The following is a 21,325-nucleotide window of genomic DNA, read 5'->3' as shown; positions in this document are numbered from 1 at the left end:
ACTCATTGTCTTTACAGTTTATGATCCAGAGACTCTGGAAAGAAACAAAGATCTTTACAGTGAACAGAGGAATAATGCAAACCCTCAAGGCCAGATTGTTGAGGGAAAGGAAAAAAATAAAAACAAATGCACTAATTAACATCTGGTGTGTATTCTTCCACCCCACCCCCTTCTCCCCTCAGACACAAACATAGTATTTGTGTTACAGCCTTGGCAATAATGACTGTGAAACGGGATGACGTCCCAAGGAATACAAGGGGGTGTGGGGGGGGGGGATATTCGATTCAGACAAAACAATAGAGAAAAGCCCATTAGGAACATAGAAAGCGGTGATCACAGAAAATAAAGTGGGGTGTGTCATTTCCCCCCACCCTGCCGAGTTTTATTCACATATCATAATTGCCTTGGATCCAAGCGCTGCTTGTGTCTTCTATAAAAGGAAAGGTGCCCAAAGTGTTTTTTAAAATTAGATATAACCAGACTGCTGCTTAGAAGGCCAGATCCTGAAGATGAAACTCAAATACTTTGGCCACCTCATGAGAAGGCAGGACTCCCTGGAGAAGAGCCTAATGCTGGGAGCGATTGAGGGCAAAAGAAGAAGGGGACAACAGAGAATGAGGTGGCTGGATGGAGTCACTGAAGCAGTCGGTGCAAACTTAAATGGACTCCGGGGAATGGTAGAAGGCAGGAAGGCTTGGAGGATCATTGTCCATGGGGTCACGATGGGTTGGACACGACTTTGCACCTAACAACATAACCAGACACCAGTTGTTGTTTTTGTTGTTTTAATAATAAATATCTAAATGGGTTAATTCAGCAGCTCTTTTGTTACCATTCTCTTCTTTTCAGATAAATATTTTACCATTTTAGTTTAAGAAAGCGTTCAGTCTTTTACTGTGCGGTCCTTGGAGAATCCGAACTGAAGTCTACTGCATGAGGCTTCCTTCAAAAGCATCACTCAAATTGCATGCTTAGAGAGGGAAAATCCAGGAAAGAGGTACTCCGGCTAAAGTGATAGTACACTTCTCCAATGCGTATTTTTAATGTTGAAAACAAAAAGGAAAGGACAGAACAACAAAGTTTTCCAGTTCCTCCTTGCTGCTTTCAGAAAGTCGTCCACTCCCTCCTGCCCCAGTTTACATAAAGCATCAGTCTTCTGCTACCTGTCTTGCTAACATAGTGTGGTGCATTTCTGAGTGGAGCTCTCTTCTAGCACATAGCTGGCATTGCTCAATTGACTCAGGCGAGCCAGCAGGAAGCTGCAGCTGGAGTCTGGACAGAAGAATGAGGAGCTCCTGCAACAGCTTTGGAATCTAAGCCCTGGTTTGTCTCCAGCCCCATTTCCTCCTGCTGGTCAGAGCTCTCTGGCTGTTGAACATCTGGTTGGGCTAAGCTCTCATCCAGCTGAGGCTCAAATGAAGCTGTGATCTCCTGGCAAGGCTTTTCCTCTGAGGAGTTCTCCCTAACAGGACCTGGGCTAACAACACCTCCCCATGGCCCTGCAGCTGGCCATCACAGCCCCCCTTCCTCTCTCATCTCAGTGGGGCTGGGGGGATCCAACAGCCTTCCCCACCCAGCATGGTCCTTCAGAATTGAGGGGGGGATGGGAAGGAGGCAGTCTCCCCATAGCCTTACCTGTCTAGCCTAGCCTTTGGGATATTGGGGTAAGGGTAGGAGGCAGCCTAGCCTCCCATGTCTTTCCCTACCTGGCCTAGCCCAAGCTTTGAGAAATGTGAGGGTGGGTGGAAAGGAGGCAGTCCCCCCCCCCTCACAGCCTTCCCTGCTCAGGCTGCCCTTTGAGAGATGGGAGTGGTGGGAAGGAAGTCTTCTCTGAGAAGTCTGGCCTTTGGGGGATGTGGGGGTGGGTGGGAAAGAGGCAGCCCATATATTTTATTCCCTCTGCCAAGGAAGCTTGCTGGGAGACCTTGGGCCAATCACCTTCTATATGCCTAGCCTACCTCGTATGATTGTTGTGAGGAGAAAATGGAGAAAAAGAAAATGATGTAAGCTGCCTTGGAATCCCATGGTGGAGGAAAGTGGGATATAAATAAAGTTAATAAATAAATCAATTACCCATTGACAAAATGCCTACTTAAGTTCCACCCACCCATCTTCCGTACTACTTGTTGGCCATACCCATACTAATTCCTTCTTTGGACCCAGACGTGCACACAGGAAGGTATGCAGCCAAATGTTTTAACTTGTACGTGGCACTGGCTATGAATCAGAGGTCAGATCAGGTTTAATGGTCTTGGGCCCTTGTATCTAATCAGGACCTTCTCTTCCATTCTTCCTCCCAAAGAGTGTTAAGATCCAGCAACCAGAATTTGCTCAGGGTCCACGGCCTGAAAGAGGTGAAATTAGCTTCCCAGCATGGTGGGATGCACTGCCTAATGTGGGGGTTGCCAACCCCTGGTCTGCGGCCCGGTACCAGGCCGTGAAGGCCTCGGTACTGGGCCGCCGGCAGACGTTCCTGCCTCTCCCCCCCCCCCTGCAGCAAGAAGCTCGCCAGGCCGTGAGCAAGGGGCTGCTTTGCTCGCGGCCCAACTAGCTTCTCGCTGCAAGGGGGGGGGAGAGGCAGGCTCTCCCCCACTCCCGGAGGCGGTCCTCAACTGCAAAAAGGTTGGGGACTGCTGGCCTAATGAGATCAGGACCCTATGGAGCCTCAGGCAGTTCCACGGGGAATGCAAGACTGAGCTGTTCCACCAGGCCTATGGTTGAAGCCAGAGATAACATCAAGAAGATGCTTATGAAGGGAATGAATTCTAGTCTGCTTATTGTTTCCTTCGCACTATGGGCAATGCCCAAACGTGATAATTTTCGATCCTGTAATCTGTCCCAATCGCTTGTGTGATGGTCCAGCTTGACTAGTCCGAGGAGGCTTGATTCTGGGTTTGATTGTAGGATCCTAATTTTCAGCCTGAAAGCTCTGCCCCCAGGCCTTGGCTTCAAAGGACATCTCCCCAACTTTGGCACTCAGAGCTGTTCCAGACATTTCCTTCTATTGACTGGGAACTGATTTAGGGAGCTCAGCTGTGAACTTCAGAGAGTGGCATAGAGAGATGACGGTTGTGTTCAAAACGAAGCAACCCCCCCCCCTCTTTTTCGCTTTGAAGCTGTGCCATCGGCATTAGCCCCACAATAAAGGGCATAAGAAAGGCTTGGTAGTTTATGCAATGGATGAAATCCTAGCAGCAAAAGAGCCAGGCGTGGAAAGCCATGAGCTGATAGTTTAAGCTATACTCTGCAATGCCATCTGGTGGTGTCCAGAGGTCATTCCCTACTTTAGAGATGCCAGTTGGATGTTGCATTCTCATCCAGTAGACCCTTAGAAAGACTCATTCAACATTGAACAAACATGACACTACATATGCAAAAAGAGCCTCTTGTGGCGCAGGGTGGTAATGCAGCCGACATGCTGTCTGAAAGCTCTGACCAGGGGGCTGGGAGTTTGATCCCAGCAGCCGGCTCAAGGTTGACTCAGCCTTCCATCCTTCCGAGGTCGGTCAAATGAGTACCCAGCTTGCTGGGGGGTAAACGGTAATGACTGGGGAAGGAAATGGCAAACCACCCCGTATTGAGTCTGCCATGAAAACGCTAGAGGGCGTCACCCCAAGGGTCAGACATGACCCGGTGCTTGCACAGGGCATACCTTTACCTTACCTATGCAAAACAATGCAGACATAAATCCAGGAGTACAAAATGGTAGCTTTGTGATAACAGAATACCTACTGCACAACAGATAGGTAGAAATAGGTAGAGTTGGGAGATGTGGGCTAAGTGGGTACAAAGGTGGCATATGTTTTTTTAGGGTGGAGGAAACCTCACTCCTAATGGAGTCATTTGAAGTGGTGGTGAGCTCCAGAGAGATAAACCTGGTGGGGTGGGAGACTCATGACGGAGGCCTGCCTGGCCTCTACCCTCCTGTAATGTTCAGTCTACTGGCACAACAATTTCCCCTCATAGTTCATCACAATATCTACCTGAAAGCTTAGGGGTAAGTTTGCAGTTTGGATAAAGTGAGGCCTAATGGCTTCTGGTACCACCGTTGCCACCCAGGACAGAGACAAGGCTGTCATGCTGTGGAGCAGCAAATGTTGCAGTGCACGGCTCGCTTATTGAGTGAATAGGGTTCCTAAACTTCCGGTGGGTCCTAGAGATGTCTCAATTCTACAGTTGCTCTGCAGACTCCAGAGATCAGTGCCCCTGGAGAAAAGGCATGCTTTGGATGGTGAACTCTGTGACTTTTACCCCCTTCTGACTGATTATGCATGGGCTGGAATGCCCGAGCTGGCAGCGATCGGGCTTCGGGGAAGATCCCCGATTATGCTTGACATCGCCACCATCCTGGGCACTGGGCCCTTGGAAGACCCATGTTAAGTAAACACGGATTTTCCCGAGTTCCTGGGTTTCCCAAGGGTGCAGGCGAGGGCTGGGTTGGGCTAGCCCTGTGCATAATCGGACGCGGCTTCTCCCCTGACCAACAGCGTTGCTGCAGGGATGCCTCTCCTTCTGCCAGCTCTGTGGCGCGTGGAGCTGACAGGGTTCCCCTCGCCCCCATGGTGGGAGAGCAGCATGCTGCTCCCCACAATCGTGCAATGGGGGCCCTATGCCCCTATTCCCCCCCTGCCACCACTCCAAGCTCTTCCAGCCCCACGTTGCGTGAATGGGGCCGTTGTGCTGGGGCAGCTGGCGTGCGCCGGGGAGATCCTCCCCCGTGCATACACTCAGGGTCGACGGGGCTTTTTGCCCTGCCACAATAACACAGCGGCAGCCCAGCGTAGCTGCTGCCGAGCAGAATGGGTTTCTGTGAAATTCCTTGCCAATGAGGGAGTGAGATGTACATTCAAAGCCTAGTTGGATGACGATAACTATAGATGGGAACACTGCAAATGTAAAGGGAATGGCACATATGCAGAGAATTATTAACTTACAGGAAACTTCAAAAATTAAAACCCTAGGGTACTCATATGAGGGATTATGATGTCTCTGCACTAATGTGCAGAGTATGGGAAACAATCAGGAAGAATTACAAGTCCTAATAAAGGAAGGGAACTATGATGTAATAGGCATTACAGAAATCTGGTGGGATAAGTCCACAACTCAAATAATAGGACTGAGGGTACAACTTGCTTAAAAGCGGTATAGGAGAATGGTATAGAAATCAAGAGGACTTGGATGAGATGCTCTTAGACCAAATAACAACGTTCTCAGAGAGATGGGACCTAGTGGTCATAGGAGATTTCAATTACCCAGATATCTGTTGGAAGACCAGCTCTGTTAAAAATGAAAAGTCCAATAAATTCTTGGCTTGTCTTGCTGACAACTTCATTGCCCAGACAGTGGAAGGGGCAACCAGGAGGCCCGCTATTTTAGGCTTGGTTCTTGATGATCTTAGTAGGCTAGAAAACTGGGCTAAAATGAATTTCAATTGTGATAAATATAATGTTCTTCATTTAGGTAGGAAGAATCATTTGCATCAGTATAAGATGGGCGAGATCTGTCCTGGCAGTAGCGTGCATGAAAAGTATCTGGGGGTCTTAGTAGACCAGAAACTGAGTATGAGTCAGAAATGTGACTCAGTGGCTAAAAAGGCAAATGGGATTTTGACCTGTATTAAAAGAAGAATAGTGTCCAGATCATGTGAGGTGATGTTACCGCTTTATTCCACTCTGGTAATCCAAAGCTCTAAAGTAGCATAATTTTAAGTTCTATTTTATGATCTGTTTTAAATTGTATTACATTAAGTGACCATATTCTTTAGGTCTGTAATAGTTTGATTGATTGATTGATTGATTCCACTCCTTGGAAGGTGGTAGTTCCAAAACTTCTTTGGAAGTTCCAAAACTTCTTTGGAAGTTTTTAAGCAAGGGCTAGATAGTCATCTGACAGAAATGCTGATTTTATGGACTTAGGCAGATGGGGGGGGGGTTATAAGTGAGTGAGCAGGAAGGGATGTGTCAGTGTTTGTTTCTTGTTGCCCTTCTTTGCATATCCAGGGAATTGCTGATCATCACTATAGGATGGTCGGTGAATTTCCTCCAGGCCAGGCTGGATTCTAGAGATTTCTGGTGGGGGGAAATCCCTTGGCCATGATATTGGGGTTACTGTGAGTTCCTGCATTGTGCAGACGGTTGGACTAGATCAGTGATCCCCAACCTTTTTGAGGCTGGGGACCAGCGGCAGCAGGGAGGGCGATTGCCCGGCTGTGCATGCCGAGCATGCGCCATGTGTAGCTGAAATCATGCATGCGCAGCACTTTCCCGCATGCGCGCATGCGGGATTTCGGCTGCACATGAGCAATGTCGGCCGCGCATGTGCAATGCGTGTGCATGGCCCTCTCCCCCCCCCCCCCACAGTAAGAAGCTTCCCGGGCCGCAAGCTTGCAGCCTGGGAAGTTTTTTACTGTGGGGGGGGGGCAGGGAGAGGGAGCCGCGACCCGGTGCCAGGGCCTTTGCGGCCTGGCACCGGGCCGTGACCCGGTGGTTGGGGACCACTAGACTAGATGATCATGGAGGTCCCTTCCAACTCTATGATTCTATGATACTATTACACATCCCTATATCTCTCGTCTCCCTGTGGACTACCAGACAGCCATCACATCAAAGGTGATGGGATGGACCCAATCATTCAATAGCCTCACGCCTCTCCCCTACAAACTTTGGTGCCATAAATACAGAATTGCTGCCATGAACCTAGAGGAAGGACTGATAGGGAAGTTTCATGGTTAGCAGGTAACACGCACTAGCAATCAAGCAAATGAACACAAAGGAATTATTGATGGATTAGAACGAAAGCCCATTTTATGTAGCAATAAAATGGGCGCTAGAAGGGCTCTGTCCCCCCCCCCCTGACTGGCAAAGGATTGTGTGTGGGCGGGAAGGGCCGCGGAAGAGGGGCAGGAGCCGTAATTATGGCGTAGCAGGGCTCGCGCAGCCGAATAGTGTAGCATTTACCTCGGCAAGGGGAGAAGCGTCGTGTAGGAGGTGAAGAAGAGATCGGGCGGCCATGTTGTGCTGCGCAGCTGGCGAGGGCAGTGTGCGGCGCTGGCGGCGGAGCACCGGGGCAGTGGACTCTGTGACAGCGGGGAGATGTCGAGAGCTGGCAGCGAGGTCGTCGTGCAGGAGGCGAAGAGGAGATTGGGCAGCCATGTTGTGCCGCGCACCTGGTGGTGTCAGGAGGCATGGTAGATGTTGTTGGCTGGTGGCGGGGGCGGGAACGAAGAGTGGGGAGGGCAGTGGCAGGCTCGCTGCGTCGATGGCATTCCATGGGCGTGGCAGCGGCGCGGAAGGTCGGGGCGAGGTCCGGGAATGCTGGAAGTGGGGATGGCGGTGTCCGAGATGGCGGCGAGCATGGTGGCGGGGGCGAAGGTCAGTGAGAGGGCGGGAAGGGGGGAAGTGGGCCATTTGGGAAGGGCATTTGCTGGGCAGAGGGGAAGCGATTTTCTCTGAGCCCAGGGAAGTGGGGCGAGCGTCCTCCCTGGCGGCCATCTGTGCAGGATAGCGGCTCGGGCAGACGGGAGTCTATGGTGCGGTGTTCGGGAGATGGGCCAAGTGTCCAATAGGGAGGCCCTGGAGTGCCACTCTGAGTTTTTATCCCAGACAGAGCCCAACCTAACTCCTCCCCACCAGCCCTTACTCGATTATTAAGTCCCTGGCGCCCCGCACCGCGGGGCTGTTTAAAGATATGATGACCAAGCAAAATGTTTCTCTCCAGTCCTGTATTTCAGGATGTCATACAGCCTTTATGTCCCATGCGTGGAGTTGGGGTAGAGGGAAAGGAATCACACTGCTGCCATTTCTGATGTGAAAGACAACTGGAAGTCAGTCACGCAACTTTATCAAGCACTAACAGGAAAGTTTGGCTTTGCTGAGCCCTTTTCCACACGGAGGACTCACCCACTATTTTGTCCCCTTTTTTTTTGCCTTGGGACCTTTTCCTATGCCCACTTGGGGGAGCCTTTGTCCCCTTTCCCCCCAGATTTATTTCCATATGCAATGGCCAAGGGACAGGAAGTGAAAACTTCCCACCATTTTTTAACTTGTCAATCATTGTCACGTGGCAAAAACTCCCATATTCCAGTGCCATTTTGTTGCATTTGAGTGCCCCCTCCAAGTCTGAAATCATTTAACAAGGTTATTGTGTTATCATGTTGCAGCGCTGTACCAAGGGCATTTTTTTTTGTCCTGGAAGGACTGACAAGAAAAGCTAAGTTACTGTGTATAGTATGTTTTTCAAAACCAAGTACAGCAAAACAATAACTATTTAATATATAAGAAACCACATGTACAATACAGCGGATAATTATAAATTAAAAGTAAAGTCAGTTCTGACTGCCCTCCTGGAAGCTAAATAGGTCCTGCAAATTAATTAGAGGACACAAAAGGGGGTAAGTCGGCTAAATTGTAGACAGTCTGTTTCACTGCATCTGAAGAAGCATACCTGCACCCAGAAGCTTTTACCCAGAATTAAACTTGTTGATCATAAAGGCGCCCCTGAACACAAACTTCATCCTGTGTAAAGTGGTATTTCCTTTTGTCCAACCTGAACCTACTGCCCATCAGCTTCAATGGATGACCTCGAATTGCAGTATTTTGGGAGAAGGAGAAAAATTGCCAACCATTTTTTACTTCATTTCAGCCTTGCCAAGAACAAAAGTCAACGCCGCCTATTGTTCCGTTTAATTGAAAATCTTGTTCTGAAGCGCCCCCTTCTCCAATTTGTTGATCCTTGAATAGTACTGGAACAATTCCACAGCCCGGCGCCCTTTAAACGAGCCCAGCAGCGCGCATGCGCCGAACCATACCTTCCCCCCCCCCCTTCCCTAGTCAGCCAAACCCCTTCCACGCCCCCTCGGCCTTGAAACTTCCCGCCCTCTCTTTCAGAGCCAACGGAAGGAGGGCCGGCCGGCTCCGCCAATAGCGAGAGAGGAGGCGGCGGCCTCCCGCCCTCTCGCTTCGCCGCCGCCCATTAGACTCCGCCCCCGCCTCCCGCGCGTGCGCCATGGGTCCGCGCGCTGCCTGGCCAAGCTGTGGGCGGGCCCGCGGCCGGCCGGTCGGAGAGCCTCCATGAGCAGGCGCTGCCCACCTGTCGCCTCCGTCCTGAGGGGGCTCCTGGGCTCCGCCTTCCTCTGCCTGGCGCGGAACATGAGCCTCCGCGGGGGGCCGGGCGGCTGCCTGGCGGGGCCCTCGGGCAACCGCCACTGTCTCTCCTCGGCCCCCCAGCCGGACCCGCCGCGCCTGCGCCTGCCCGCCGTGCCCGGCCACGAGCCCTCTCGCGCCAACGACCTGCTGCTGCTCCTGCCCCCGGAGACGCCGCCGCAGCACCAGCAGCAGCAGCATCACGTCCTCTACTTCCCCGGGGACGTCCAGGTGAGAGCCCGGCCGAGGCGAACGGCCAGGGGGACGTTGCTCCCGAGGAAGCGTGCTGGGGATCGGGGCCCGCGGAAGCCTTGGGCCATCTGCGCCCCTTGGCAGAGTTACTCTGGCGGAGCCGCCTTGGCCTGGATCAGGCCCTGCGCTGGGTGTCATTCCAGAACCTTCGTGGAGCTGCGGCATTGGCCCTTTCTCACTTTTCCTCGATTTTTTAAAAACTTTTTGTACATTTTTCTCCCTTGCCACTGTTAATGGTTTTCATTGATTCAATTAATATATATACATTTGCATTTCTTTTATTTAATCTTCTGGGGATTAGCTTAATCCCTCTCAAAAAAGTCCCTTGTGTACGGCCTTGCTTTGTCCATATTCCATAATGTCAGCTCCATAGGCAGCAGTGTCCCAGGGTCTGAGCCCTGTTTAAACCGCAGATGCCCAGATTGGCCTTCTGCATGCTGAGCAGATGCGTTACCATTAATGCTCAACCCTTTCCCGGATGCCTCATGGAGATCCGTAGGGTTGCGCTGTAACCTATCCTGGGCATGTGCAGCTTGGAAGTAGTGAGCACCATTGGATGTGGTGGGGCTTGGTTCTGCCCGAAGTGGCTGATTAGTTCTGGAGGGGAGGACCTCCTTGTCAGGTGCCAGAAAGGAAATCTGCAAGTCAGAGTAACCAGAACAGATTACGAGCTTGAGTAGCCTGGTGAAGTTAAAATGTCTGCTTAAACAGGTTCAGGTGAGATACCATGTTGGTCAGAAGCAACAAAACTAAGTTTGAGTCCATTGGCATCTTTAAGACCAACAAAGCTTAATTCTGAGTATATTTTTGTGTGTGCAGGCACATTTCTTCAGATACTTTGTCATAGACTTCCTCAAGTCTTACGTATAGGACATCTGAAGACATGTGCATGAGCTTGTATCCAGAACTCAACTTTGTTGGTCTTAGAAGTACTGCTGGACTCAAACTTTGTTCTACTTTGAGAGAAGTGTGTGTATATCAGATGTGTGTGCATCTATTCATTCTCCTGAAACCATAGCCCAGTTTGCTGAAAGTGCATTGCTGATAGAAATTGTAGGCATCTACAGAATAATTATAGAAATGCATGTTAGCCCACTATTGATGTGGGTGGTGCTAATGCAGTTCCCAAACTGGCCTTGAGTATTGGGCACGGTTTGCATTTAGGAAAAGGAAAACTTCTGAATGAGCATGCTCAGCATGGGTCTGCACAAGTCTGTTGGGTCCTGTGCAAAGTTGCTGCAAACTAAGCCCATTGACTTAGTGCGCTTCTGTGCACAGTTGTATTCTGGGAAAGATGGTAATAATCTTTCTCAGGACCTCCATCGTTCCTTCTGCTTGGGCATAATTGCTGCCTCTGAGGAGTACCCTCCCAGCATGGGAGAAAGAGGGATTGTGTGTGACGTGCTGTCAAATCACTTCCAGTTTTTAATGAACTCCCAAACGCCCCATCTTTGACTGCCTTTCTCAGGTCTTGCTTTATTGAGTCAGTCCAGCTCATGTTGGGTTTACAGAGAGAGTTTGCACTTACAGATTCTGTAGTAACATTCCAATACACGTTTAAGTAAATTTAAGCTAATTGAAATCCTTAGGCTTAACTAGAAGAAAACAAGAATCCAGTTGTGCCTTAATGCCTAACAAAATTTATGGCAGGGTATGAGCTTTTGTGAGTCACTGCTCATTTCATGGCGGAGGGGAAGGACATAAGAGGAGCCCTGCTGGATCAGACCAGTGATCCATCTAGTCCAGTGTCCTCTCTCATGCAGTGGCCAACCAGTTCCTCTGGACAGGGTATAACCATGCTTGAGGCATGGCTGAACCAATCCCAACTGTCAGCAGATCATAGAGCCTAGAAATGTCGTTCTGGCACCTAGGAATAAACATTTTTTTTAAATGTCAACTCCTGCAGAATGAAAGGAGATGGGCTCTTAAATATTTGGTGCTGGGTCCTGGCTAGCTTAGGAAGCAAATACTACATCAGGAGGTTGTTACAGCAGTGTACCTTCTGGTTTAAGCTCTGCTGGTGAGGGAAAAAATGGTAAGGCCTTTTGGTTTGGTTATTATGTTGGAGGGGCTAATAACAGTTTGTTTTCATGGCAAGGGAGAAACAAGAACATAGGAGGAGCCCTGTTGGGTAAGACCAATGATCCATCTAGTCCAGCATTCTGTCTCACACTGTGGCCAACCAGTTCCTCTGGACAGGGTATAAAGTGAATAGCTGTTATTGCCCCTCCTGTTTCTACATGAAGTGAATTGCTTTCATGGGGAATTAACTCTGGACTAATTGTGCTCAAATAGAATGTATGTACTAATCCCAGGTTGTTCTGATGCTTAGAATGTTTGTTGCAGCTTCTGCAAGGATTTTATTGTGGCATCTTTCTGCAGTTCTTGGGGGGTGGGAGAGAGGTTACAAAGGGCTGAATCCAACCAGTTTTTTTGTGCTGGGCATCACTAGAAGCCTTGGGGAGGATTATGGGATTGTCATTGCTTATTCATATGTAAGTTTAACTTTATACCCTTCAGTGGAGGTGGATGAATTAGTTTCTGAACCAGTTGCTTTCTTTACTGGTTCTCTGATCTGTAGTTAAATAGTGGTTTTTTAAAGCAACAATGGAATTAGGAGAAGTTAGGCTAAGTTAGGTGAGAAGTTAGGCTAAGCTTAGGAGTAGATATTCTTGTAGGTATTCCATTAACTTGTCAAAGTGTTTTTGAAACTTCTGAAGTTATAAGACCAAACTGCATGGTTATTCATAACAATATATGTCTGTCATGGGGAGGGGCAGTAGCTCAGTGGAAGAGCCTCTCCTTTACCTGCAGAAGGTCCCAGGTTCAAGCCCTGAAAACTCAAATTTAAATGACTAGGTATTAGAAGATGTTCAAGACCTTCACAAGACCTTCACCTTTACCAGCTGCTGCGAGTCTGAGTAGGCAATACTGACCTTGCTGGACCAAGAGTCTGATTAGGTACAAAGCAGCTCCATGTTCCCTTTTAGTGAAAAACTGCAGCATATTCTTCTTTTTCTTGCAAGGAATATTATATAAGTTTTGATTGTTTAATGGCTGTGTTTCCTGTTTGCGTGTGTATTCCGCAGTATCTCTTCGAAATGGGATATTCAGGGTTATCCATATGCAGCCATACTATAGATCAGGGGTAGTCAAACTGCGGCCCGCCAGATGTCCATGGACTACAATTCCCATGAATTGTAGTCCATGGACATCTGGAGGGCCGCAGTTTGACTACCCCTGCTATAGATAATAGTAGATTCAGGTGTGTAGCTGTGTTGGTATGAAGCAGTAGGACAAAATTTAATACCAACCAAGTTTAATTCTGGGTATAAGCTTTCATGTGCATGCTCATTTCTTCAGATAACTGAAGTGTACATGCACATGAAAGCTTATGCCCAGAATTAATCTTGGTTGGCCTTAAAGGTGCCATTGAACTCAAACATTATTCGGTAGATTAGGGGCCAAGCCTGTTGCATTCAGGAATACAACAGGCACTAGATTAGGGGGGTGGAGTGAAAGAATTCTGCGGAATGCTCTCCCCCTTCCCCCAATTCCTGGAAAGGCTACAGGCAGCTGTTAAGGAACTCAACAGCAGGAGCAGTTTTCATTTGCATTTGAAAGTAAATAAAGGTTCAAGATTTAGAATGAGTCTGAAAGTAGATAAAATATTACACTGCCATTTCCAATGTTCTGCTCTCTGCTTTAATACCTTTTTAACCCAAGTGTTGTTCATTAAAGTTCTGCTAGGTCGCAAATAACGTGTTGCATGTAGTAAGAAAAATTATTATTCACGGCTTACAAGATACATCCAGACTCTGTCCTAAAACCTATCTGTTGCCTCATTTCAGAGCTATCGTGAAGTGATGGTTTGCCATCCAGAAAACTTCCAGTGGGAGTCCTGGTGCTTAGAAAACATTGCTGCTATCCTTGCCCATCGCTTCCCCGGCAGTTACATTTGGGTTATAAAATGCTCTCGCATGCATTTGCACAAGTTCAGCTGTTATGACAATTTTGTGGCCAGCAATATGTTTGGGGCACCTGAGCACAGCCCTGACTTTGGAGCCTTCAGACACCTCCATGCGCTATTGGTCAACGCCTTTAAAATTGCACAGAACTTTCTGCTGTCACAGAAGACCACACATGGATTCAGCAAGGATGGAAAGGCCGCACCTTACAAATTCCCCGTTGCTCCCAGTACCAATGGATGTTTGGCGGCAGAAACGGAACCAGACTGCGAACCTTTTCACAATTCAACTGTGAACTTTATCGAGCCTTCCGTCGCCGGCGGAGCGTCATTCACTTTGATAGGTTTTAGCAAGGGTTGTGTTGTCCTGAACCAATTGCTTTATGAACTCAAGGGCGCTAAACAGGACAAGGACCTAGCTGCCTTCATCCAAAACATACGAGCAATTTACTGGCTGGACGGGGGTCATTCTGGAGGAAGCAATACCTGGGTCACCTGCCCTGATGTGCTGAAAGGCTTTGCACAGACTGGGATCGCCGTGAACGCGCATGTCACGCCGTACCAGGTCTTTGACACCATGAGGTCATGGATCGGAAAAGAGCACAAGAGATTTGTACAAGTCCTTGAGGAGTTTGGCGTGAACGTCAACAGCCAGCTTCATTTTGCCGATGAAGCCCCTTCCTTAGACAACCACTTCAGAGTCCACGAAGTATTCTGACGCTGTGAATGTATCGCATTGTTATGTTATACATTGCAAAAGCACATCAAGAACTGTGACTAAGCAGCTTGAGGCACTGGCTTCTAAACCCTGGAAGGGAAAAAAGATTATAACGTGTACTAATGTTTACTTTTTATGATAGGACTGGGCTTTAATCAAAGTCTGTCTTGCATTTGCACCTGGACAACTTCAAGTCCACGGCTTAATGTTGAGGATTTTTCTTTGGATTTGCGTGACTGCTGTGTGGAGGCAACACCTATTCATCTGAAAATACTCTTTGTAACATCAGGTGAAATGTCGGTTGGCTTGATACCTGCTTTTAACTATGGGTGTAATTTGTGGCCAGACCTTCATAGCCAGTCTCTAGAAACAGCTTTCTGAAAGATCTAGTGCTGAAGATCAGGAGGAAAACATACAATTGACATAGAGAAGCCTTAGCTAAAGAACTGTGAACATGAGGCTTTCAGGTTGCATTAATAAAATTTGTTTCTAGCACTTTGGCATAGCAAAAGCAATGCAATGTTTGTTATATTGGCACCGTCTTCAGTGTTTGTGCAGTAAAAACAAATTTTTATAGGAACCGAAAAACAGCTAATTTTCGATTTCTCCACGGTGTTCTGCTATTTCTAACCATTGCTAAACATCTGTTCCTAGCTTTCATTGGAAACTGAATTAGTATTAAACATTTTTAAGTGACCAAGATTGTGTAATCTTAACCCCCTGTTCAACATTCCCTATTAATACTGAAGCTTGATGAACTCTTAATGCGTTTTAAAATTTTTGTACCTTGAGTGTTAGACCCTTTGGAAACCACTGTGCTGACCTTTTCCTAAAAACCAAGCCACAGACATCTACAAGAGGTTGATATCGTTTACAGTAAATCTTAGAATAACGTTACGAACAGAGGCATTTGGGAAAAGTTCCTTGCAGTTTTAATGAATGAATGGAAAGCTGTGGTTTTCTACATGTCCTCTGACAAGCCTGCAAAAGCCCCAGAGGATACACCTTCAAAGCCAGAATTTACCTGGCATTATCAGGAAAGCATAAATGGCCTCCAACTCAGTACCCGCCCCCCCCCCAAAAAAAACCTTTAATATTATAATAAAGCCTTAAAGGGGGAAAACCCTTTATATCCAGGAATACAAAGGGCAGTAGAGTGGGGGGGGGGTCAGGAAAAATGAAGGGAGAGACGCCCAGCCTGGAAGGGCATGTGGCTGAAAGGGTGTTTGGCGTGGGTCTTGCTGGCTTATCTGGCAACTTTACCTCCTATCTACAATGTTTGTATGACCTGAAATAGGTCAGGGGGTGCTGTGTGGCTGGTTAGGTGGCTGCAGAGGCTTTACACACTTGAGTCCCCACTTCCCAACCTCAAGGGATATTTCCAGACCAGGGTCAGCCGGTGGCTCCTCGACGGGTTGGGCGGCGTCTCCCAGGCGGCTTGGTGTTGTGTGCGGTGGCGGCGGCTCCTCGGCGGGTCGGGCGGTGGCTCCCAGGCGGCTTGGTGTTGTGTGCGGTGGCGGCGGCAGTGGCTCCTCTGCGGGTCGGGCGGCGGCTCCCAGGCGGCTTGGTGGTGTGTGCGGCGGCGCCGGTGGCTCCTCAACGGGTTGGGCGGCATCTCCCAGGCGGCTTGGTGTTGTGTGCAGTGGCGGCGGCTCCTCGGCGGGTCAGGCGGCGGCTCCCAGGCGGTTTGGTGGTGTGTGTGGTGGCGGCGGCGGCTCCTCGGCGGCTCCTTCTGGTGGACGGCTGTCTTCGCCTGCGGGCGGGCTATAGTGTGGCTCCGTCGTGGCTAGGCTAGGGATGCCCTGCCCTGGTACTGTTTAAACATCCCTTCAAAGTAAGATACAGACACGCCACAACAATGAACATAAGGAACATTTTATTTTCATGGAAATTTTAACTCATGACAATGACAAATCAATGGGAACCCTGAGCTTGTTTCTCTGCAACCAGATAGTCCCATCTGGGAGTGATGGGAGACAAGGACACCCAAAGTGTGTTGTAAAGGGCCGGGGGGGGGAGAGAAGGCGTCCTTCGGGGCCCACCTCCAATTAGTCAAAGGACCACTGGTGGTCTGCGGCCCACAGGTTGGGGATCGCTACTCTAGAAAATAGCAGTACCAGGGTTTATCACGAAGTAGCATACTTTACCATTGTTTGCTCATCAGTTCTTGTAGCTTCCATCGCAGCCCTTTGGCTTGATATCAGAAGATGATCAAGGCACCAAAGCAGATTTTGCACTATGGAAAACTCATGACACTAGAGGCAGTGGCAATCATGTGCCTACAACTGCATCCATTGTCTGCAGGACAGCTGTTATCTGGACAAGGAAGATACTCCAGTTACTATCAGAGTCCAATAGATGACTCAGAGAAGGGGCCAATGGAATTCTTAAGGCAACCTCCTTCATGGCAGACATGATATTCTTAATAATATTTTCATTCTTCTCAGACTAATATTATCTGAGCATTCCATTGGAACTTTGAGCATTGCAGACTGGGATTAAGCAAGTCCATGGACATATGATGAGTATCTTGAAGAGTTGTCCATGCTGCATCTTAAGAATATTTATTACCACTTATTCCGTGGGTGAACATCTTAGTATGAGTAAAATCTATACTGTATATGGTGAGTTATTAATGGAATACTCAATTTGCATTTTACTACTGAGGAAGGCTTTTGTCATAACTGCCCTCCCAATTTCCTCGGGAGTGTTGACTTAGAGGTTTAACAAGCCTGAGAGCCTTCCATTCTTCCCTTACCCCACGTTCCTTTCATTTTTTTCTGTGCCTTCCCTCTCACCCCCATCCCATGGTTTATGACCTGTAGAAACTCTCTCCCCCGCTGCGTTCTCATCTGTCCGCGTCCTTGGTTCACGTAGTAGGGCTGGAAATTTACTGCTGGGGACGACAGGGGAAATAGACTGGATGTCTCCTGGATTAGTACCTTTTAGATCAAAAGCTTCCCCTATGGGAACTGGATCTCCTGCCTAAACTGTTTTCTCCTATATATAGACCTAAGGAGGCCAACCGTGCTTGTCTCTTTCAATGCTCCTGTTCTTGCCATGCTTTGTCCCGCTTTGCCTTATGGAACCCTTCAATAAAAACGGACTTCTTTGCACCACGTGTATGGAGCAGTTCTCTGCGAGGCGGTCTCTTCTGGTCAGCCAGACCAGCCCACGGTTCGTGACAGCTTTTAGTCGAAACTCATTTGGTTCTTGTATATGAACATAATTTGTACCTTTTAACCTGAATTTATGTGTTTGGACATTTGTCTATATTAAGCATAGGTATTTATATGCAGAACCAAAAGAATGTGGGTTATTTTAGCACCTTTGAATGTATAAATAAGTTATATACTATATTTTGCACATTAGCACTGCGTGCTTAGTTATACTTTTGTTTTTGTTTTTTGTGTCAACATTTTTGGTTACCTTTATTGTGACAGCATACTCCTTCCAGGTAGATGTATTATTTGAGAACTGCCTAGACAAAAATCTTGGTGGAAGTCACAGACATATAAAAGGTACTACCGGAGATACTTAAATGTTTACATAGAAAGACACATGGAGGTATGCAATAATGTGCCAAGAAGAATTGGGACTGGAGGGCCATCCTGGATTTTAAAGTTCCCTAAACAAGTCTGTCAAATTCAGAGATTTGAGGGTGAACACATTCCACTGCAGAAAACCTACAGCTTACTGAGGCATATGTGCATATTCTGATTTTTCCAAGGCACAGGAAACATCTCAGCTTTGGCCCATTATGCACGGCCGCCGAAACGGCGATTTCGGGTCACGTGGAAAACGCGGAGGGGGAAGACGCGACGCATACCGGTTATGCACGGGGCGGGGCGCGACGGCGGCAAAACCCAGAGTAACCGATTATGCACGCGCCGATCCGGGCGCCGCTTCTGGTTGCGCCCCGCTCACCCGGAAGCTACGCTTTCTTCCGCGTTTCACTGACGCGGCTTTTTCGGCGGCATGCACCGAAGCTGCAGCCAGTTGCAGCCGGCTCCGTGCATTATCCGTGATTTTAGTCGCCGCCATTCCACCCCGAATGTGCGCTAAAACCCCCGTGCATAATGGGTCTTAGAGAAACAAAATTCAAATCACTTCCATTTCTCTCAGTAGCTTTGCAAATCTTCTCCAGGGTTCTAATCAATTGGATTGTCAAATTAAGAGAATAGACTAGCTATGTACATCCTTATTTCGATGACTTACTGATCAGTTCCAGCCACAAAGTCAAATAATTAGCAGGTATGAAGATTACCATTTAGTTTCTACAAAGTCATGGTTTCATCATAAACTTGCAGAAGAACTCACTGAACCCAGTAGAGCTTCTGGGAGTTATCCTCAATACAGCAGTTGATTGCTTATCTTTGCTGGCCCATTAGGCACTGAAAATCAGAGAGATGTCCAAATCTGAGATCATGTGCAGATCTACTTCCCTGATGACTGTGACCAAACTCTTGGATTCACTTAATATCATGCATATACTGAATCCATGTGTGACAATTACAGCAACTGGTAAGGCCTTTCCAGTTTCAGTTCCATTAAACATCAGCCGAGTATGGTGAACAAAGAGGTCTAACCTACTCCAAGGCAAGACATATTAGATATCGGAGATCTTTGCAGATGCTAGTTTATTAGGGTGGGGAAATGAAACTGAGCATCAACATTCTGTAGTTTTGTGCCACAGATCTTGCATTAGAACAATTCCAGACAGCTTATTTTCATAACCTAGTGAGGATGGATGACATGTCAGCCAAAACGTCCATAAACAAATTGGGAGGGGGAATAATTCATCCTATACAAGAAGACAGTAAAGGTAATTCGCAGGACAGAACAAAAAATCTCACATCAGTTTGGGCAGAACACATAAAAGGACTTCAAACAATCAAGCAGACTGACTCAGTGGGCATGTGATTCAAACAAGTCGTTCAAGATTGATCCTTTAAGAGGAGTTTGTTCCTACAAATCACCAGGCTCTTCAACCTACTGCAAATAGAGTTTACACAAGATTCTTTCACTCTAAGTCAGAGGCAATGGATGCTCTCACCTGTCCATGGCCATACAGGAGAGTCAATAGCATCTACTTGGAGGTTATCTGTGTCATTGGACATGCTTTATCAGGGGCCCCTCTGGCATCCACAGTTGGGATGGATGTGCTTGGCTGCATGGAGACTGAGAGCAACAACTTCTTTCACCTACAGACTGATGTTGAAGTCACAGAGACCCTCATGGCTTCAAAGCAAAACCAAAAAGGAAAGCCAAAACCTGACCTACCCAGAAAAGTTAGGAACCCAAAGGTTGAGCTGCAAAACTGCAGATGATTGCATATTGGTGGCAGGAAAAGGTAATCAAATTGGACCTGCAAATAAGCTACATGATTCTCTCACATCTCAAGATATAAATACTGTAGGGAGCGTTAGCTATAAAAGTGACAAAACAGCATTTATCATTCATTAGAAAAAGATGAAATTGGGGGGGGGGGATTCATGAAAACGTGAGACTAAACTCCCATCAACTCAACACAAGCATCTGTTCCCATCCAGCAGTTTTTTTGCTAAACCAGAAAGTCAAGCTCACTTAAGCTCAGGGCTGCACACAAAGGGAAGTACTTGTTGAAAACCTGACTTATGCCAGTGCATTAAGTTTGCCTCGAACCACACGCAAACCTCTAGTTCAGAGTGTTTTGGGTCAGTAGAGGAGCGTACGTTCTTGGACATGAGCAGTACTTTTGTCATAACGCATTCCAGTCGCATGTCTCTGCAGCATTTTGAATTACATGAGAGATAAAGGCAGAGGTTTTTGCCCCTCAGTTTGTAGAGCTGTTTTTTTTTCCTTAAAAAATTAAAATTTCATTGGAGGTTGCTTAGTTATGCATCTTGTGAGCAAAACTTACAGCTTTTTAGCATCGTTTTAATATCAGCTTGAATATGGAGACTGAAAGTAGGGCAGAAAAGCTACTGCATAAGATACTGTTTCAGAGAGTTGAAGCTGTTTTTCTTTGCCAATTTATTTGGTATGCAGCAACCACTGTTGGCCTTTGAACAATTGGCAACTTTTTTTTTTTTAGTAAATAAGCACTTTTCTCCTCTAAAGTTAATTTTTTCCAGAGCACACCTAGCTATGGTGTATGATTTCATGAGATAGTTGGAGGACTGTTGGGTGTGCCTCTTCTTGTTACAACCAACGAGAGAAATATGCAGATATAATACAGAAAGTAGAGATCTGTGGGTAGGAATACCATGAGTGTAAGAAGAATAAAAGATTCCTTAAATGGTTTGGATATTTTCCCAATATTCACAAATGTAATGTTTGAGAATTCAAAATTATCTAAATATTTGCTTGTAATCTTTTAATTCAGTGTTATAGTTAAATCTGAAAAATAAATTTATCAATAACTAAGAGTTTTGTTTTTTTTCTGGGCATCCATTATGGTACATACAGCATTAGAAAAACATAAGCCCTGAAAGGAGCAGATTACTTGAAAAGTTATCACAAAACATGAGGTCTAATGAGGGTACCTCAGATCTCCAGAAGACAAGGTAAAAATCTCTACATACAAAAACCTGTTGTGTTCTGGAAATGGTATTCCGCTGGGCAAGCCCATGTGTAGAAAAATGTCCCATTTTAAGTTAGTTTATAATATTTGTTATCCATTCATCTCATAGGGATCCATTTTCCCCAACTTCCTGCCACTCAAAAAAGAAAAGGTTTATTGAATGATCTCTCCCCTATTGCAAGAAGGTTTTCAGTTAAGCACTTAATATTGTAGTTGCATACTTATCAGTACTGTGTGCTTCCTCAAATAAGTTTCACAGCTCTGGACAACCTGCTTTCCTATGTCCTTTAGAAAAGGGCAGGACGAAAATAGCAGCCCTTGGAGATTGTTTTGCCCTGTAAGTTTTTAAGTATTCCAAACTCTGCAAAGTCAAGAGCCTTGAAATTGGGTGCATTTTTGCCATACAACTGTGTAAATATTACTTATCTTCTCTCTTCCATTGTGAGATCTTAGCAGTTATCCTACCATTCTGTAAGCTTTAGAATCTGTTTTGTGAACCTGTAAAACAAATTGTCTTCTAACATACTTTTAACTATAGAAATTAGGTTCTTAGTCAAAAGAAACTTCTGTGTACATTTCCCACTAAACGTGTTGGAAGTATAAAATATTCAACTCAAAAGTATTCAAGGAAGTTAAGTATTGCCAAATGGTCTATGTCCATCGCTTGTACAAAAGACAAGGTC

The 21,325-nt window shown here is 46.9% G+C and overlaps 1 protein-coding gene and 1 long non-coding RNA gene across 2 annotated transcripts in view; one reads left to right on the top strand and one right to left on the bottom strand.

Annotated features, from left to right (window-relative positions):
• LOC143828377 (uncharacterized) overlaps nt 1–9,225 on the bottom strand; it is a 44,534-nt gene extending 35,309 nt beyond the window's left edge. Inside the window, exon 1 of the long non-coding RNA XR_013227582.1 lies at nt 9,088–9,225. This is a non-coding gene — a long non-coding RNA (uncharacterized LOC143828377). The remainder of the gene's footprint in view (nt 1–9,087) is intronic.
• Nucleotides 8,998–17,193, top strand: LOC143828374 (mitochondrial protein C2orf69 homolog). The gene is made up of 2 exons (XM_077318761.1): nt 8,998–9,371; nt 13,244–17,193. The coding sequence occupies exons 1-2, from the start codon at nt 9,069–9,071 to the stop codon at nt 14,075–14,077; spliced, it is 1,137 nt and encodes a 378-aa protein (XP_077174876.1). The 5' UTR covers nt 8,998–9,068; the 3' UTR covers nt 14,078–17,193.
• The last annotated feature ends 4,132 nt before the right edge of the window (nt 17,194–21,325 follow it).

Source organism: Paroedura picta, unplaced genomic scaffold, assembly GCF_049243985.1.
Source record: "Paroedura picta isolate Pp20150507F unplaced genomic scaffold, Ppicta_v3.0 Ppicta_v3_sca22, whole genome shotgun sequence".
NCBI classification, from domain to species: domain Eukaryota; kingdom Metazoa; phylum Chordata; class Lepidosauria; order Squamata; family Gekkonidae; genus Paroedura; species Paroedura picta.
Note: the sequence above shows the minus strand (reverse complement) of the source record. Positions and strands in the feature narration are given on the sequence as shown.